At 37.8% G+C, this 20,664-nt stretch overlaps 1 protein-coding gene across 2 annotated transcripts; it reads left to right on the forward strand.

The window, feature by feature from the left end:
- Positions 1-7,777: 7,777 nt before the first annotated feature.
- On the forward strand, positions 7,778-20,474 carry LOC131331464 (probable LRR receptor-like serine/threonine-protein kinase At1g53430). Of its 2 annotated transcripts, none has more exons than XM_058365412.1 (23): positions 7,778-8,063; positions 10,397-10,559; positions 11,880-11,951; positions 12,526-12,594; positions 12,697-12,768; positions 12,848-12,919; positions 13,975-14,046; positions 14,119-14,190; positions 14,292-14,363; positions 14,508-14,579; positions 14,682-14,753; positions 15,431-15,499; positions 15,638-15,703; positions 15,836-15,895; positions 15,980-16,018; positions 16,116-16,165; positions 16,259-16,626; positions 17,043-17,241; positions 17,312-17,446; positions 18,122-18,451; positions 18,547-18,784; positions 19,087-19,237; positions 19,859-20,474. In XM_058365412.1, the coding sequence occupies exons 1-23, from the start codon at positions 7,955-7,957 to the stop codon at positions 20,294-20,296; spliced, it is 3,060 nt and encodes a 1,019-aa protein (XP_058221395.1). In that variant the 5' UTR covers positions 7,778-7,954; the 3' UTR covers positions 20,297-20,474. The 2 variants fall into 2 exon arrangements, with proteins under 2 accessions (XP_058221395.1, XP_058221396.1); XM_058365413.1 differs by lacking the exon at positions 7,778-8,063 and adding an exon at positions 10,154-10,299.
- Positions 20,475-20,664: the final 190 nt, after the last annotated feature.

Here is a 20,664-nt window from a genome sequence, read left to right on the forward strand (position 1 = left end):
ATCTTGTTGCTGGGATTATACAATACTTTTTAATAGACGAAGTTGGTGGTAAGAAAGAAAGAAAGATGAAATTCTATGAAGACCCCTCATCTATGCATGTTTTCTACGAAGACCTTCTAATGTTTGAAACCGTCCAAACCGACATCCTCGTCTATATGAAATGAAAAGCTTGCCAACTCTGGTAACAGAATGAAGAAAACTAATGATTTTTACTCTTAAAAATCGCCCACACGAACCCTCTTCTCTATAAAAATTACCCACGCTCACCAAATGTACTTCTCAGATCTCACCAAGGCCTAAATTATGTCATTAATTTATCGATATAACCAACTGATTTCTTTAGATTTGTCAAATTGATATTCACTTAGTCTAATTTTGTATTTCTAATCTATTTACGAAACTAATGGCGACTATTTGGCTTCTAGGGTCGAATCAGTCAACATAGAGGTTTATAATCATTCGATACGGTGGTTAATGAAAAAAAATTGTCACCAACTGCAAAGTGCATATATACCATGTATAGATATAAAAGATGTCAGGCAAAATTTTATATTTTTCCTTCTTATATTACGATTAGGAAAATCGTTCTCTAATTGGAAGTTTTGTTGATAGCTGTTTATAATTGATATCAACAATTTTTTTAAGCGACGAGAACAATTATTTTGTTGATATTTTGGATTAACAGTGACTTTCATCCAGTAAATAATCAGCAAATGCAAAATTAGTCTTGGGTATCAAATTTAGGAAGTTTAAGTACTCAAGTTTAATTGATAGCTTACGGTTGAATTAGATGAAAATTGAATACTTGAGGGGATAAAAGTAAAATTCAGCCAAAGAAGAAGGAGAATAGTGGTTTTAGTATATTTCTTGGAATTGCGAGACGAAACGGTTACGTTGTGTTTCAAGTTGCTGAGTCATAGACGGGAGAAAATTTTGGGTGTCGAGCAGGTACCACGTGGCGGCATCCGTCGGCAATTCCAGCCTCCAAACGTGTTTTAGATGATCCAGATTTATTTTTTCTCTCTCCCCTCACCGACCACTCTCTCTCCTCTTTTTTCTCTTTTAAATCTGGACAGTCAAAATTAGGTTTGGACTGCTGAAATCTCCGACATAGTACCATGTGTGTCGTACCCGTCCGACACCCAAAACCTTCTCCATTGACAGCCGTTGATGGTTCTTGCGGAAGTTGTGGATCATAGACTTGGATGCATGTGATGTGATTCTTCATTCGGCTTTAGAAAATTACCTGAGATTTTGTAAATACTCCAGATTTTATTAGGTCACCTGACAGGTTCAACTTCATAAACGAGGGAACGATTATGAAAAATCAGGGTGGATTTCACCTAAAAGTTTGTCTTGTTTAGCTGAATGGACTTTTAGTTGATTGATGTGAAGATAATACTTGTCTCAAAATCCGTGCTTCTAGATATAATCAGCAGGTAATTGATTTTCATACTTCTCTTTTCTTATAATCACACACTTTATTTTTATCTTCTTGTGACGTGAAATTATAAAATTGACCGTTCATTTGTTTATTATTTCGCATTTGAAAGGACAATATTGTAAATTTACATCACAAATAGACAAAAAAATAGTCATAAAAAAGAGGAGAGTTTGAAAATCACTACCTAGAAAACCAAACAATACCATGCACTTAACGAATTTACATATGCCCTAAATCTGTTTTTATTTTTATTTTATCCGAAACACATTTCATTAAAATGCCAAACAACACTTACAGTGAATCCATCCGAATATAATGAAAGAGAGACTACAACCAACCCGACACAGAAAAATACACAAGAAATGCAGGGATAAAGAGACGCAAAGTGTGTCTAGATCCTAAGCGCGAGCCAAATGCTCTCTCCTCACAGCCACTAAGGATCGAGACACGATGGGCTAGCAATCTATTCAATTGTTGTCTCCGGATGGCGAAGAATCCAAAACAGAGACAAACAATAAAAAACCGATGGAAACATATAAGAATCAGCTAAACAGAAAATGCAGCACCGTGGACGAAACCACTTAACACTCTGCCCTGCTTCGGCCGAGATACCTCGCACGTTGCCGTATATTGAGGCATAAACGGGATCTTGAACCAAAACGAAGGAGATGACATCTCCGGCAAGCCTCCGCTGTCACACGAAGCTCCGAGCAGGGAGATTGTGGTAGAATTATTGAGGTAATTCGTTGAATCGTTTCCCGTGAACACACACACTCTCTCTCTCTCTCTCTCTCTCTCTCTCTCTCTACATGATCTACAAGATCCCTTTGTCCTTTTCTTTGTTTTCTTCAACTTTTCTTCCTCTATTTCTCTCCCATGGCCCCTCCCTCTACTGTCCACTGTTCTCGCTTCTCCCGCACGATCACCAACTCACTCAATATTTTCCAACCCTGCTCCAGTTTTAATTTCTCAACCCCAATCTTATTCATTATCTGTGGAAACCCCTTCATCAGAAATGGTTTCAGTTTAGGTGGGAAAACGATAGCAAACTGGGGGTTTGATTTCGGCAGTGTTTCAATACAATTTGGCTATCCATCTAACTCAATTGTAGAGTTAGAATTGCTCTGTAGAGGGACCAGTTGCAGAAACTACTTTGTGGGCGTCCAACTTCTGATGCAACTCGATTAAATGTTCAACAACTTGGGTGGACTTGTGAACCAATTTGTAGTCGAAAATTTCCTTATCCTCCCCTGAATCTTTACTTCTTGATATCTTTTGTCCCGTTGATGTAAATTAATTGGTTGATTTTAATGTTGCGTGCCAAATGTGGGATAAATTCGACAGTCGCAGGTCAATGATGGAGGAAAGAGGGTTTGAATCTAAAGGACATGGTTGTGTGAGTTAGTCGGTGGAGATGGAGATGGAGTTGGGTTGGAGAGAGAGAGAGAGAGAGAGAGAGAGAGAGGTTTTCCTTAATCCAATTTACGCAAGTTATCTTGGTTTCACATCCTTCAATTCACCGACGCAAGTTTTTTTTTTTTTTGAAACCAACGATTTTACTGAAGTTGAAAAAACCTAAGGCTCCGGAAACCTTTTTAAAAAATAAGTACTTATTTTGCTATTTTTCGTTCAAAAATAAGAAGGGTCATTCCACAAAACCCAAATAAAAAGTTTCTTTCACATTTTCAAACTCAAAAATAATATAAATGAAAAAAAAAATTCAATTTTTTTTGCACCGTATTAAAGATCTCAATGAGATTTATTAAATAAGATCCATAGTGCTAGGAAAATTATTTGCGTAAACACATGATTTTTAAGCTTAAAGTTGCCTTATACAAAAAATAAGACTGTTGCTATGATAATGGGGAACGGGGGAAGCTGCTGTGCAGCTTCGTGCTGCACAGCGTGCTGTGCACCCGCCGGCGACACCTTGCCGGCATCGGTCCGGCGATCGGAGACGTTCACCGCGTAGAGCTCGTCGAGTTCTACGCGTGTGCCAAAAATCAGCTCGATCAAATATCGTTAAGTGCCTCATCCAAACGCATATAACTTGAAAAAAAAAATCCGAATGTATACAAAACACTGGATCAAAACCAGTGGATCCATTTTTTTCAAGTTATATGCGTTTGGATGAGGCACTTAACGATATTTGATCGAGTTGATTTTTGGCACACGCGTAGAACTCGACGAGCTCTACGCGGTGAACGTCTCCGATCGCCGGACCGATGCCGGCAAGTAGTCGCCGACGGGTGCACAGCACGCTGTGCAGCACGAAGCTGCACAGCAGCTTCCCCCGTTTCATGATAATGGGCGCGGGCGGAGGGAAATCGTACCTGCGGCCGTGCCGGGCCGAGCAGTCTTTGGCCACCGGACGGCCGATCTGAGCCGTCCAAAAATTCTATAAAAAAAAACCGAGGGGGCTTGCGTGGAAATCAACGGCATCCGAGGTGTGTAGGGTGTTTGATCCGAGCACCCCTTTTCCGTGTATATATGATCAAGCACCCTACACGGAAAAGGGGTGCTCGGATCAAGCACCCTACACACCACGGATGCAGTTGATTCTCACATGTGCCCCCTCGTTTTTTTTTTATAGAATTTTTGGACGGCTCGGATCGGCCGTCTGGTGGCCGGAGAAGGCCCGGTGCGGCCGCCGGTACGATTTTTCTCCTCGACCGGTCGGTACCTATATAAATTCTTCCAAAACGGTACCTATATTTCCAAAATAAGTACCAGCCTTTTTATTTTCGGAACAAGTCTTCTTATTACACAAAAAATATAAGTTCTTATTGTGTTTGGAACATAGTCTAAGTCTTGCATCGAAGAATGGACAGCCTTGATGAAAGAGGGGCAAAGTGATTCATGTCGTGTTTGGATTTGGATTTGAGATTTTTTTTGAAAAATAGTAAGGATAGTAGGGCTTGTTCTTCTAAAAAAGCCATTGGCTTTCCGGCCAAAAATGAGCCAAATAAACCCACATAAAAACAAAAATAAGCTAATAAGCCAATTTTTTCGTCTTTATTAAAAAAATATTGGATTTCGATCAAAATTTTATACTTTTTAGATTCCTCTCGTCATGAAGATAAAAATATTGGCACAAAACGGCGTCGTTTTGTGTGGCTGTAAGTTGCAGTGACTTGGCCTCACTGCAGGGACTTGGCCTCTCCAGGGCTAAAACTCCGTTAAAACCACGATCTCACGGCGCCCGATGATTGCAAAACCTCTTCGGCCTCTTCAAATCTCCAGGCCTAAACCCACGGCTAAAAACTTGTAGAACCCAGGCTCCGGGGCCAACCCCCGCCGTTAAACCACCTGCCATAAATCTGTTATCGATCCTCTTCAATCCTATAAAATGATTTAACCAATCCTATCCATTGGCCTATCACATTGTTTATCTGGACCTCATTTAATTTCCGAATTAAATTGGAGTATGTACTAAAGTGACTAGATTTTCAATACAACTGTTATTTGTAACGCCTCACTCACATGGTGTGGGACCTACACATACATAGAGTCCACATCATGTGAGATATCGTTACAAATAACCGTTGTATTAAAGATTTTTTTCGTACTAAAACCCTCAGCTTTATCTGGTATTTCTAAATGCACGATTTCTTCAATTTTATCACAAAACTTAGACGACATTTTATACAAATCAAGTTCTTATCATGTGAGAATAAACGCAACGAAATTACACGTCCTTGTAACTATCGAATCAGTATGATTTTTTTGTAATCGATTTGCACACGAGAACCCAAAACAAAAACATCAACAATCATCGGAGCAAGCAATATGGGCTAGACTTGACAGGTGGTCCTGTTTTTCGTCCTAGCATATTTGGCCTTTCATGCTTTTTTTCACACCGCGGATAAGGTTTTTGTGAGAGCCCAGTTGGGGCTTAGTCCCACATCGAGGAGATATAACAAGTTAAAGTGTTATATAAACGATTGCGACGAGCTACTGTATAATTTGAGGTTAATAATTAAGCAGGTCAGTTGTTGTGGGTCGTGACAGGTTTTTTTTTTTGCCCTTTAATTTGTTGAAGGAAGTTTGCAATTCATTAGGCCAAGTTTAGTCGGGTTGGAGACTTTCTGGCCCATCTCAAAGTGCAATGATGCTTTCGGCCCACTCAGGCCCAACTTCACTATCTTTGGACCCTTAGCCCATAGGATATAATATTCAAATAGTATCCGGTTCAAAACTCTAATTATAGTCTATAGGGGCGAGCGCGATCCGGATTGATCTGGTTTTGCGGTAAACCAATAACCAAACCAATCTGCAAAATGTATAGAACCGAACCAATCCAAACCGTTAGACTGCGGTTCGATTTTAGTCTCGAGCCACGGTTTACTTCAAGTTGAGATAATTTATTTAAAAGGCCTTTTGAAAAAATGAAGTTTTGCATAAACAAAATAAAAATAAAACTTGTGTTTGAACCAATTTCATTAAAATCACAAAAAATAGATTCAAACTCACAAACAAGATACGTAGTATATTAACTATATAGGATAGGATTATAACATGATTCCTAACGCTTCGCTCCATTGTCGGAAATGTTGTGTGGGAAATGAATTCCCAAGAAAAATGAAGTGAGGTAAAGTAAAGAAAAATAAATTTCATTTTTCTGTGTTCTCTTGACAAGAAGTATTGCCGGAAAACTAAAATTCATTCCTTTTCACAAGATCTGTTTTGCAAGAAAGTATTTTCTAGTGGAAAAAGTTGTATCCAACGGAAAAAGTTGTAGCAAATTACAGGAAAGTTTAATTTTTCCATTATTTTTCATCCTTTCCATGCAACTGAATGGAGCCTAAATGAAATACCAATTAAATGTAATCAATTCAATGGAATGTAAATTGTGATTCGGATCAGTTTGGAACCAAAGCCGTGAAAATAAATATGAAAACCAAACCATTTCATGATATCATCTAGTTTTTCATTTTCTAAACCGGGACCAAACCAAAAATTAGAAATCCGAACCAAACTGAACCGGTTTGGACTCATTCGATTTGATTCGCAGTTAGTCGAATTTTTTTCTCCCCCTAGAATATCCAACGGGAAAAGCACAAGTGCTTCATGTCACTCCAGCGTCACGTATGCAAAGTCGTCATGTACAAATTAAAATCCGAAATTCAAGATTCAAGCTCATGGTTTTTGTCTCGAGGTTTATACGTTGACTTGGTCGGACATTTCTCATTAGTATATATTTATTAAAGTCTATTGGAAGATTATTCATGCAACCATAATGAGAAAAGTCATGCAACCATAATGAGAAAAGTCAAACACTATTTTAAAAGTGTTACGAACAAATAAGAAGAATTACCACCGAAGGTGGTAGCGTGGATGGCTCAACTCATCACATTCCTTAGCAGAGATTCAGGTTCGAGTCTTACCGATGATAAAGATGGTGGACTCTAAGCCAACTTGTATTTAGGTGGTGTTGTGGTGATGGTTTGTTCTTAAGGAGGTTTGAACCGAAAATTTCACTGACGTATAGAAAGCTCCTGTGAACACGTCTAAAGTAGTTGCTAACAATTGAGGTTCAATGATGTTGGTCTTCATGAACACTATTTTATTCCTATTTCCTCGACTAGATTCAACCCCATGCAGCCATAATGGGAGAAGTCAAACACCTTCCACATCATCAAGCTAGATATGATGATTGAATGATTCTTGTTGCGAAAAAAGCAAAACAAAATCAAAGCTAGACTTAAATCTTAAAAAATTGAGGTCCAGTATATCAATTTGTAATTTTATCCATTGAGATCTATTCAGGGTATCGTGTTTTGATGTTGAAGGAACTTATATTTATTTCGAATTATGGTTTCTAAAGTTAATTTTGGCCTTCCTTTTATATTAGTGTTACTTTCTACCACAATCATATCATTACTTCTACTTATCCGTATCGATCGAGGATTCTTAAAGATTTAAGAAAGATGTTGGACTGAGTTCTTTTTTAAAAGTTTATTATCAAGAGGGAAATTACTAATAATTTAAATTCAAAACGCATGTTGTTTGGGTTCATTCACCTCTCGGTAATGCTCGGCACGACTACAGTTCTCGCTCCGTTCCCCATTTGAGAACCCTCTCGAATATGTTTGCTGGAAATATCTATGTGTGTGCCTTTCAAAAAAAAAACCACTCTTTTTCGGCCTATTCTTTTGACTTTTGCATTGCATTTTGGAAAATTTATTGGACTATCTGGGACAGTTACGGGAGCCCTTACCTTTTTCTTTGGTCAGATTTATCGTCCCATTAAATTCACTTTGCTTCGTTTACCATTTTAATTCCTTCCCGCCTTCCTTAGCCCCATCCCAACGACCGCCCCCTCTCCAAACTTTCCTGTTCTTTTTGTGCCTATTCCGACATTCCATTCCATTCCATCCCTCTCTCTCTCTCTCTCTCTCTCTCTCTCTCTCTCTCAACATTGTAATCCATAGTCTGCGCTGTTGAGTACAAGGCCTTGTCGATTTGCTAAACAGCACAACTGCTTTACAAGAATTAAAGCGGACAAAAATGGAGGCTCTTTCTAAGAGAGCAACAACAACTTCCAATATACTCTCTGTTCTTCTCTTTGCCTTGCTGGTTTTGAATTGCTACGCTCAACTTCTGCCCGAAGACGAAGGTACGTACAACCGAATTTGAATCACCAAAATCTCTCTCACAAACTACATAAAGTTGCACTAAGTGCCACTCAGTCTTTGCCCCAAGTAATCTCTATTATTTGGCGGCGGTTTATACTTGCAACGAACAATCGCAGTTCATGTTTTGATCTCTCAACGTTCATGTTGAGGAAGGCGTGTTCGATTATTGTTCGTTTTGTTTTTTACCATGTGTTTGTTTCCGTTTGATCAGAGTACTTGCTATGGTTACTCAAAGCATATCAAATTTGAGCAAAAGCTTCATCTGATATGAAGTACTCCAATGGACAAAGCCAAACATAAGCTTAAATTTGAGTAAAAGCTTCATTGATGGCATAGTTGTAAATTGTGAAGAGCAAAACAAGCCTTCAAAAATTTCAGTCGCATTGATTAGTTATATTTTTTGAGTAAAACTCAATCTGGTTTGAGTTTGAGTTCAAGCACTCGAGTGCGTGTAGAAGGGTTTTACTCAGAATTTGGTTTAGAGTCACCTAAAAGAGTAAGGGCCGGAGATGCTCTCATGTGTTCTTGTATTGGTACTATTCATTATTATATTTCTAAACGCTACTCCCTCCATACCAATTCGTTTATCCAATTTGCATAACACGAGTTTTTCATAGGAACACAATCACTACACTTATAAATATCTAACTTTGGAAAGTTATCCTTCAAAATAGTTGTGATACTGTGTTCATTAGTAAATTTCTGCAATGATTTTGCCCTAGTTTGGTGATACCTAACAAAAATGCAACTCCCTCGGTCCCAATTTCGTTGTACAATCTCCATACAATAGTTTTATGAGAGAACACAATCATTATTCATTACACTTACAAAAATGTTCAACTATGCAAAGTATCCTTTAACTTCGTTTAATTTTTACTTTGATTCAAAAGATGAGGGACACAAAAGGAACTATGTAGCTTTTGGTCCATTAACTTTACAAAATAGACAAATACTTTGGGACAGTTAAAAAGTAAAAAAGTGAACAAACAAATTGAAACTGAAGGCGTAGTGTAGTAATCTATTTTCTTGAACTTGTAGGGTGGTCACCGTCGCCACTTGTTCATATGTGCTTCTATTATATTATAGTGAATTCATTTTTTTAAGTCCTGGTAACACATTGGACGGCAAATGGATAATTTTATTAGGAAATAGAACATATTTGAAATATGTAATTTTTTCTTGAATTTTTTATTGGAGACATCAACAGCCTGAATGCATTACAAAGAAAATTCAATTTATATCAAGCTGTTGATAAAAGGACTGTTAACTTGAGTTGAACAGAAGAGGAATTAATGTGTTTGGAACCTTGCTTTTATCCCTGACTATTGTCAAATTTGGGGGAAATGGTCAGTTTGGCATTATTTAGCAAGTAACTCATCCTTCTGATTCTTTTGTGATCAAGTATGTTACCCGAGTTCTCAATAGACCCTGCACTGCGAAGTTAATGTATGGGACATGTCTATAATGGGACACATGTGTTGATGTTTCCATCAGTGGCGGAGCCAAGATCTAGATTCCGGGGTGGCGATGTGTAATGAAAGTCCACTTGTATTGTTAACTATTTTTTCGTAAAAATATAAAGAGAAAGATTAAGTTCAAAGTGACTAAATTACCGATCTTTGTTTTGGGTTATAAACCAACAAAGAGTTGATTCAATTCTCCAACGGTCTTTAAATGAAAGCATTGAGATAACCTTTTTATGATCCATACTATTCATCTTTTAAATTGCTATTTTTCCATCATTATTTGTATGAAAAGTCAAGTTGTTTGGATATCGATCATAAGTGCCAGATCTTTTAAGTGTAAAATAGTTCCACCCCTGGTTTCCATGGGAGAGAAATTTGGGGAGAGATAAATATGCATGGCATTTTATCAGTTATCACATTTTAGTATGAAAGGAGGACCAGCCACTGATTGAATTCTGTGTTATACCAACTTTGAAATGTCAAAGATGGAATTAATCATTGGACTAATGTAGATAGCTTTGGCTTCCTAATTCATTTAATTCATACCAAACACATTTGACTATTCTAGGATGATACCTAGACATGTAGGACTAGTCTTACGTTTGAGGCATCTGAATGTGCCTGTTTCATCTGGAAGTTTTAATACAAAAATAATTTTCATTCCTCATTTCCTGTGACTGTTTTCTTATTGTTTCCAACTATCCCTTGCGCGGTATGAAATATCATCACGGGATAAAAGAATTGGGAAATGGTATCATGAAATAGGCTAAAGAGGAGTATAGTAAAATATCATTGGTTTTTAAATGCTATTGATGGTAACAAATTTTGAATCTTCTGTTGTGTAACAGCGCAAACCCTTGCAACAATAGCGGAAAAGCTACAGATCAAAGAATTGAACATTAACCGGAGTTTTTGCAGTAGCGGCAGATATGAGAATGTGACTGTTGATGACAGGATACTTATCATTGTCATTTGCGGTTGCAATGAAACTGTTTGCCACGTCACAAACATGTATGACCTTGTTTCTGTATTGAACTTTAGCTATAGTAGACATACGATATGCATTGGATGAAGTATACTTACATATGTGCTAGTATATGTAATACCTTCAATGCAAGGAAATCACATTGAAAAAAAATATGTAATACCTTCAATGCAAGGAAATCATAGAGGATATGGTGAACGCAAGGCTAACATATGCATAATGAAATGGCTCGTGGCAAAGCAATCTTCTTATAGATTCTTTTTTTTATAGTAGGCCTGCGGATTACTCATACTCCCAATAGGAAAACAAATGTAAGGTACTACATCAAACTGCCTGTGAAACCCTGATCTATGCGTCACTTTTCTTCTCATCCTTTGCCTAGAAGGAGAATCAATCTGCATGGAATCAAACCAGATTTGTTCTCTATGAACTGAAAAATTGTATATGGTTGTCCCCGGTTTCCCACATTGTCAATGTCAAAGGAAGGTGGAACTTGTCAAGGAGGTGATCTAGATATTCGACAGAGTTGCATTTGTATACTTGGTGCTCCTAATTTTGAATTCTCAAATATCCTTTTACCGTAGGGTGGGACATTTGGTTACTTGAGGCTACAACTCCATTACTATGTTTACCGTCAAGAACATATACGGATACACCATAACAGTGAATGTCTATTCATAGGAAGAGAGGACCGGTTTTTATTGCCTGACAAGTAAATAAAAGGAAACAAATTTAAGACCCACCTTAGTGTAGTGTTTTGAACAATCAGAACTTTGCTGGTGTTGTTTTAATTCTTCTATATATCTGTCCATTATCTAACATACGAAATATTCGGCACTCTACTTCTGGAAGATTCTTGTTATGGCTGATTCATGGCTGCAGCAAATTGCTGCCACCAGTTTACCTTACTTCCTGACTGTAGCCCTCTTCTGACACTGAATTCCATGGCTATGAAAATATTTTTATACAGTTATTAACTCTGGCATAATCTAAAACAATTTTTTTTGGGATATTAGTATCTATAACCAAGTCATCGCACCTGCAGCATAGTCTTTTTAAGAATCTGAAAGTTTGTTGCAATGCCATAAGGTTATAACTCAGCCTTTCGTATGAGATATTCTTCAGGGTAAATTTATTGGAAAGTATTTGCGACGTTATAACTTCTGAGTTCAAGCATATTTCCATGAGTTTCAGGCTCTCAGCGAGGGATTTTTCCATTGGAATAAACCTAGTGATCTCTGGCCATATTAGTTGTTCGACCTCACATATATGAATTACGTTGATTGCTAGGTACTTGCCTCTTCTTATTAACTTTATGCTACTTTCTCTGATTCCTTGGATTACAGCCAATTGAAGGGTCAAAATTTAACAGGAAATATACCAGAAGAATTTGGGAATCTGAGTTATCTGCAAGAAATGTAAGTGACACATTTCTGTTACAGTAAAAAAAATTAGCCTCATTGGTTCATGGTGAATCCTTTCTATCATTAACATGGAAATGCATTTTCTAGGTTACGAAGGCTAGACACATTAATCTTCTGTTTGGATGCCACAAAGCGAATGAAAGTTGATAATGCCAATGAAGTTCATTTTGTTTTTAAACATATTTGGTGTTCGTAGAAACTATGTAACTATTGGTAGGTGTTGGCATACTGCAAACTTCTGAGTTCGATTCTCTTAAAAGGCAATTTGGTTGCTAAAATTTCCATGACAAATCCAATGTGCCATAACAAAATTTACTCAAATCAGCTGGCAGATTTAGTTGTGAGCTGAGAACCAAGTCAGTGAAGTTGAAAGATACTCTAAAGTTAATATAACATAGAGTGCGATTGCCTGCAAACGTTTTGCTATCCTGTTACTACTTGCTAGTAGCATTTATAGGATAATCCCCTTAGCATCCTAATAGAAAGCGATCAATAAAGAAGATTGGCACCTTTTATGCAATGATAATTTCGAAATTGGTGGAATAAGAATGCTTCTTTGTCAACACAGAGATCTCTCTCGTAACTATTTCAGCGGGTCAGTTCCGACATCTTTTTCTCAGCTCCCTCTCACAACTCTGTAAGTTCTACACTTGAGTTTACATATTTTAAGAGCTTTATCCTTTGTGTATGGCTTATAAGTATACTGGTGTGCTGAATTTAACATTTTTCTGTACTATAGGTCCCTGTTGGGAAATCGCATTAATGGTTCAATTCCAAAGGAAATCGGTGACATTGCAACTCTTGAGCATCTGTAAGCATCGGTATTTTTTTCCTGATGGGAATAAAGGACGAATCATGCCATTGGTTTTAACACAAGCCATATTTTCCAGGGTCTTGGAAGATAATCAGCTTGAAGGACCTCTTCATCAAAACCTTGGAAATTTGAGTCGTTTGTTGAGGCTGTAAGAGTGCTAATCCTTTTTGCTGTTTTCTTAAACTAATGGTTTCTTTCTGAGACATATAACTATGTAAGATAGAATAAACTGTACTACATGGTGGTGCTTTCACTAACAAACTTCTTATCTCATATGCTATGGTAGTTGAGTATAGACCGTTGACTTGTTAAAGTCACAGCTATCATGATCAGGAAGTGTCGCCGTAAGCATGACCTTGTCGCCTTTCAAAAAAAGAAAGAAAGGAAAAAAAGCATGACCTTGTCTAGGTGGTGTTCACATATCATACAAGAAGACATATCAGAACTAAGTCTTGATTACAAGTTTTGATAAAATTCAGTAACTTGGCTTGAACTTCCCTATTAACTTACTAAAGGTATCTCTGAAATTTTGTGATCTTTTGGAAGATAACACTGGAACAGAATTGCAAGAAAGCTGTGTAGTTTTCATGGTGTACTGTTGAGGAACATCAAAGCTGAGCAAGCTCATTTTGAATTTACAACTATCACGATTAGTGTTTCCAAAGGAGAAATCACTAGAGTTCATTCAGAAGGAAAACAGGAAGTAGAGTAAATAAAAATCCTAAGATGAATACCTTTATGGTAAGATCCTATGCCCCTTAATATTATAGTGAATTTACTGTTATGTTTCAACCTTGAGGAATTTCTTTAATCTTTTTCTTTCTTTCTTTGTTTCTGGAATATTTTTAGTATGGTTGAATTCCTGCTCTCTCTCTCTCTCTCTCTCTCTCTTACATGAGTGTGACTCACATCACAATTGTTTTCCTGCCGCTGCATTTCTTGGTTGTCCATCTTTCAGCCATTGGGTCACTCAATATAAGGCATTCGTTCTTTTTGATCAGCAGATATAAAGCATTCTTTGTCTGAGGCTGCAATGTCAATAACCACTTACATAGTTCAACATTTTCTTCTGCATGTTCTTGTAATGTTTAACGTGAACAAAACTAATGCGTCAAGACCCATCCATCATTGGCAGTTTTCTGCTACTAGTCCTTTGTTTCTCATATTGTTTCAAGGGTATTCATATTGGATGGTTTCCTGCAGCCTTCTTTCAGGTAACAATTTTACAGGGACAATTCCAGACTCATTCGGCAACCTCAAAAACTTGACAGATTTGTAAGTGTGAATTATTTGACATTTCTTAGTTTTGAATTCCCTAGATTCTAAAACTCCATTGGCTGATTGCAGTAGGATAGACGGGAGTACACTCTCTGGGAACACACCTGCTCTGATTGGGAACTGGACGAAAATTGACAGACTGTAAGTATCATTTATCAGCAAATTTTTGACTAGTTTTTCTCTCAATTACTATCATTTTGCCTAAGAACATCTCAAATAATTGTGTAATCAATCTGTTTCAGGGACATGCAAGGCACGTCCATGGATGGCCCCATTCCTTCTACCATATCCCAGCTGAAGAACATAACTGAGTTGTGAGGACCTATTTTCATTCAAACCCACCCTATCATGTTTCGTAATTCTTTTCAACCTAAATTAAGCTCTCGGGTTCATGAAGCTTATGGATTCAAGAACATGGTAGTATTAACCAATCTTACCGGAAGCATCTTAATTTTCAGGAGAATATCAGATCTGAATGGCACAAGTATGACATTCCCGGATCTGCAGGAGATGAAACAGCTGGAAATTCTGTAAGTTGAATAGTCTATTATTCATGGGATAAATGCAATCTCGTGTCATGAATTGGTGGTTCGGTCACCTTACTGAGTTGTTTCTTTATGTTTAATACATAGGATACTGAGAAACTGCCTAATTACGGGTTCCATCCCAGATTACATTGGTGAATTTACTGCACTTAAAACATTGTAAGTTCATTCTAACTGCTACTCTTCCAGGGATGCATGCTTTCAGAGTTTTTGTAACCAATGTTGATATGATATCCGTCAAAATAGAGATGGCAAATTTATGCCTGGAATTTGGAATTAAATGGTTCACTAGTTATTTGGTCCTTGACTTGGCATGTTACAACCTACCTTACATGCGATAGTTGTGGTTAAGGGTACTTGGGTACAACAGCCATGCTTCTGGACATTGATTTGCTATCTTGTTTCATATGACAGGTTTCAAAGAAAATAACTTAACTTACAAGTACCTATATTAGGCACTTGGACCTCTGTAGTCTTTAGCAAACTTGATCCTTGAAATAATCAGCTGGGCATCTACTAATCGGTTAGCTGAATCAATCTCCCTAAGATTTTTTAATTGTAGATATACTACATCTAACCTTTTCCCCTCAGCTATGTATATGGAAATTGTTCTTCAGGGCTAGTGAATTCAATATAGAAGTTAGTATGCTTGTGAACCTTAATTCAAGTTTGTGTGAGAGTTGCTATGTGCAGTTGGTTTGGAGCTTTAGTAATTTTCCAGGGGAACAAAGTGGAGTAGAAAAGTAGATTCGATCACGCAGTCAACGTCACTTAATTTTCTCCCCTCTCAGTAAGATAACCATGTGGCATTGGTAACGGGTGCTTCTTATGTGCAGAGACTTGAGCTTCAACATGTTAACTGGTCAAATTCCGGCAACATTTCGGAGCTTGAAGTTGAATTTCATGTGAGTGACGATTTTTCTAAGATTTGTATGTCCAAACCTTTATGTCCTTTCCGCCTCTCTAGCTACGTAATTCCAAGTTTGTTATATGTGATGTAATTCACTTCTATTCGATATGACACATATTGAATACTGATGTAGGTTTCTGAATAACAACTCACTTAGCGGAGCAGTACCTGATTGGATAATAAACAGCAACAATGACATGTTAGTATTTCCCGTTTTGTTTATTTTTCTTTGGCCACAAATCACACATGCATTTACCATTGTCGATTCTGAAAGCACTGTGAGATTGAACTTATGGTTAAGAAATTTGTCACATTGCAACTCCAACTGCAGCGATATATCGTACAACGATTTTATAGGATCGTCTACAGTTGGTTGCCAGTCATCAACCGTGTAAGCTTATTACTTTGAAGCTCTATGATATTCTGATCTCTCATATCACGAACAAATTACCCATTTTTGAATTGGTCAAAACAGGAATTTAATTTCCAGTCATTCAACAGCAGAGAGCAACTCGTAAGTTTCCTATATACCAAGGAATTTATTTTAATTCACTGATTTATACATCCGGGTACTGTGGTCGTTGTTACCGAACCAGAACTTCATTTTGTAGAGTTGCTTGGTGCTTGAGGAAAGACCTCCCTTGCTCAAAGACACCCAAACGTAAGTATTAAGCCTTCCATGCTCTAGTATTATGTGGTAGTGGCAAACTTGTAACTCGTGACTGTCTAAAGATCATCTGAATGTTAAACACAGACTATTCCTTGTTTATCAACTGTGGAGGTGGCAAAACAACCTTCGAGGGGAATGAATATGAAGAGGACTTAGCCACGGAAGGTCCATCATACTTTTACTCTTCTTCCGAAAAATGGGCTTATAGCAGCACAGGAGTTTTCACAGGCAATGGGGGTGCAAGTTACAAGGCAAACAACACATTCAGTTTAAATGTGAATGGTTCAGAATTTTACCAAACAGCCCGCCTTGCCCCTAATTCACTGAAGTATTACGGGCTGTGCTTACGTAAGGGCAGTTATAAAGTTCGCCTCCATTTTGCTGAAATCATGTACTCAGATGATCAGACATTTAGCAGCCTTGGGAAGCGCCTCTTTGACGTATCAATCCAAGTAAGTAAAGTAGCTCCAATGCTAGTGGTCGTTTAATTGCAAATTATAGCATCTACACTTTCCAAGATGCTAAAATTTTAGCAATCTTGCTCCAATGCAAGAAATGCCATTTCTTTAGTTTTCTTCCTAAAAAGTGAAATCCCAATCCTAACTGTGGGTCCCCAAAATCTGGAAAATGGCCACACCAAATGCCAAATATGGTCATTCATTTATCTCGTATTGCCAAACTCTAGCCATGGATTGGAGATCATTTTATGTTAGTGACAGTCATTTGTTGTCTTTGACAACTTGTTCAATTGCCCTATTGGTGTTGCTCATAGATGCTAGCAGTTTGTACCTTATATAGTATTTATCAACTTTTTATGCCCAAAAGTTGGGATTTTTTAGCCTCTAAGGATTTAATTTCACTCCCTTAGGGGGATAAAGTTTTGAAGGACTTCAATATAATGGAGAAAGCTGAAGGCACTGGAAAGGGCACTTTTGTAGATTTTAACGATGTTCGTGTTAATGGTAGCTCTCTGGAGATCCACCTGTACTGGTCAGGGAAAGGGACTACTGCAATTCCTAGTAGAGGTGTATATGGGCCTCTTATATCTGCTATTTCAGTGACACCAAGTAAGTATATCTTCAACTTTGAAACACTATTTCTACCTTGTCATGAGACTGATCATATCCTTCTTTTTAGACTTTGATCCTCATACGGGACTCTCTGTTGGAGCTATTGTTGGCATTGTGGTTGCTTCATGTGCGTTCCTTCTGTTGATCCTGGTTGTACTCCGAATGAAAGGTTACCTTGGTGGGAAAGACCTTGAAGATAAAGGTGATAATGACACTCCTGGAATTTTTCAAATGAAATTCTTCTCTTGGTTCCATTTGATAGCTAATGCATTTTAGGTTTACCACTTTGAAAAAAGGACAGATGTTTTGAGCATTTTTGTGTGATATTGGTAAAACATTTTTTGGTTAAATCATATGCTAGTTTTCTGTAGAGAACACAGACTTCACATTTGTAGAGGAACAGCTGGAAAATTGGCCTTCTGATTGGCATCTTCTCTCAAAACTAATAAAGATTGGAAGTTTTCATAATACTTGAGCATCTCTCATCATGCGATGATTGTGTATGTCTTCATATGATTGTCACAAGTGTATCTTACAGCTCATAAACAGGCCTATGTTGGCATATAGGTATTTTATTGTCCGTTACTGATTACTTATAAGCTAGATGCTGCCTTTAGTAGGAGTAGTCTGTCTTTTAAGGATTCATTAGCTCATACAATTTGAACTTTGTCGATTGGTATAAAAGACAATATAGTTGCAGAAATTGAAATTATGTGACGTTGGTGTCTGCAGAAAAAAAATGAAATGGTGATCTCGTTTTAACAACATTATCGGCGAGAAATAGGAAGTACTATAATTTACACTTCGATGATTTTTTTGCAGCTGTTTTCTGATATATTTTCAATTTCTGGTATTCTGTTTCCCATCCTTGTTACAGAACTTCGAGCACTCGAGTTACAAACAGGTTATTTCAGCTTGAGACAGATCAAAGCTGCAACCGGTAACTTTGACCCTGCAAACAAAATTGGCGAAGGAGGATTCGGGCCAGTTTACAAGGGAGTCCTGCCAGAGGGTGTTGTAATCGCTGTTAAGCAGCTCTCTTCCAAATCAAAGCAAGGAAATCGTGAATTTGTCAACGAGATAGGCATGATATCTGCCTTACAACACCCAAATCTTGTCAGGCTCTTTGGCTGTTGTATAGAAGGAAACCAGTTGTTGCTAATATATGAATACATGGAAAACAATAGTCTTGCACGTGCACTATTCGGTAATTTCTTCATTATCCTCTTTCTGTACCGTTTCATGTATCCTGAGAATGGTTTATACTTAAGCGACTCACTTTTTCAGTCTCTCGGTATTTAGGTCGTGAGGACCAGCGGTTAAAACTAGACTGGCCAACAAGGAAAAAGATATGCTTAGGGATTGCAAGGGGCTTAGCTTATCTTCATGAGGAATCACGGTTGAAAATTGTTCACAGAGACATTAAGGCCACCAATGTGCTGCTTGATAAGGATCTCAATGCTAAGATATCAGACTTTGGATTGGCCAAGCTTGATGAAGAGGAGAACACCCATATCAGCACACGAATTGCTGGAACAATGTGAGTTTTCCCCCCACTCCCTCCTCTCCCATACGGCTCTTTATATTTACCCATTCCGCATTTAGTAGTAACACAATGAGCACAAATGTAGTTACTTTTTCACTTCAACGGGCTTGTGTGAAATTGATAGTCATGTGGATGTCAGTGGAATGAATTTAGCCATCTTTGTTGCAAAATATGTTCTTCGGAGGATGGAAATGACTTTTAAAGTAGAAATCGACATTTTCATAGCTTGGAAGGAAAACTAACCGTGAACCCCTATTGGGTTAACTACTTGCTGAATTTTTCTTACATTGTTTCAGAGGATATATGGCTCCTGAATATGCCATGAGGGGTTACTTAACAGATAAAGCAGACGTTTACAGCTTTGGAATCGTTGCATTAGAGATTGTCAGCGGGAAAAGCAACACGAATTACAGGCCAAAGGAGGAGTTCGTTTACCTTCTTGACTGGGTAAGATATACTCACCTCAATTCTGTGTTGATTGCTTAGCTCTTGTTCTACTGCACGCACTAGAGATTCTTGTTGTTCCTCTTAGTATATGTATGACTTCAACTGTGCCCGTTAAAAAATAAAAAAACTTAAACATATACATGAAACAACGGCATCAGTTCCCACATAAATAAACACAACCACAGACATAAATTCAGTTGAAAAAAATGAAGTTCCAACCTGTATGGTACTATACATTAGGCGGAAGTTTTTTTTAAGTAATGCGTAAGGAAACAAGCGCATGAGCTGCAGTGGTTTTATTGATGTTTACTGTGAGGGGGGAGGTTGTGCATCCAAAACTTTGTAGAGTACTACTCAGAAAACTGGAGGAGAAAAAAAACCTCAACTGAAAATCTCGGTTATCAAGGGTAACAGTATGAACCCGCATTGTTTTTTGTTCATACGAATGAATACATGCTGTGCAGCCTGCGCTGCCACAATATATTCTGAATCCTAGGTTCGTAGAGTCGCAGACTAACCTTATGTTTCTACGTAATTTGCTATCCTAATGTGCTAAAACTGCTAACTTTTACATGCGATATACTAAATCTAGTCCTCTTTTTTTCTGCTTGAATTTGATAGGCATATGTCCTACAAGAGCAAGGAAGCCTTTTAGAACTCGTGGACCCCATTCTCGGTTCACACTACCCAGAAGAAGAAGTCATGCGCATGTTAAACATAGCTCTCTTGTGCACAAATCCATCTCCTACACTCAGGCCATTAATGTCATCTGTGGTTAGCATGCTTGAAGGAAAAAGTCCTATACAAGCGCCACTGATTAAACGCGGTTTGCCAAATGAGGACTTAAGGTTTAAAGCCTTTGAGAGGATATCACAGGACAGCCATTCCCACATCTCCACTTCTGCATTCTCTGTGGATAGTCAAGTGCAGAGAAGCATGTCAATGGATGGGCCGTGGATCGATTCTTCGGTTTCTATTACGAGTAAGAACGAGGTCAGGGATCGTTCTTCATCGAGCAAGCTTCTTCCGGATCTTTATGATGTGAATTTAGAGTTATAATTGGTCTATATAATGGATGCATAAATACCAAGGTTTGATGTTCTTGTTACATTTCATTCTATATTTTTTGGTTAGGCTTGATGCTGATTCTTTCGTAAATGATATTTATCACGCTGGTTTAGATTAGACAGACATGAATTGGTACGGCTTGCGTAATAAGGAAATGGTTTGAATTCCATCCGGTCTTGTTGTAAAAGGATTGCTTCTTCTTACCAATAAGTTTCAGACAGTCTCTTCAATTTCATGAATAAAATGTGTGCGCGCACGTGTTTTCGATGATTAAACACATCTTTTACTCGAACTTTGGATCCATCTCACATCAATAACTCGACCCCTACCATGTGTCGGTCACTTCAGGCAAGTTTCTT

This window comes from Rhododendron vialii, chromosome 6a (assembly GCF_030253575.1).
Source record: "Rhododendron vialii isolate Sample 1 chromosome 6a, ASM3025357v1".
Taxonomy (NCBI): domain Eukaryota; kingdom Viridiplantae; phylum Streptophyta; class Magnoliopsida; order Ericales; family Ericaceae; genus Rhododendron; species Rhododendron vialii.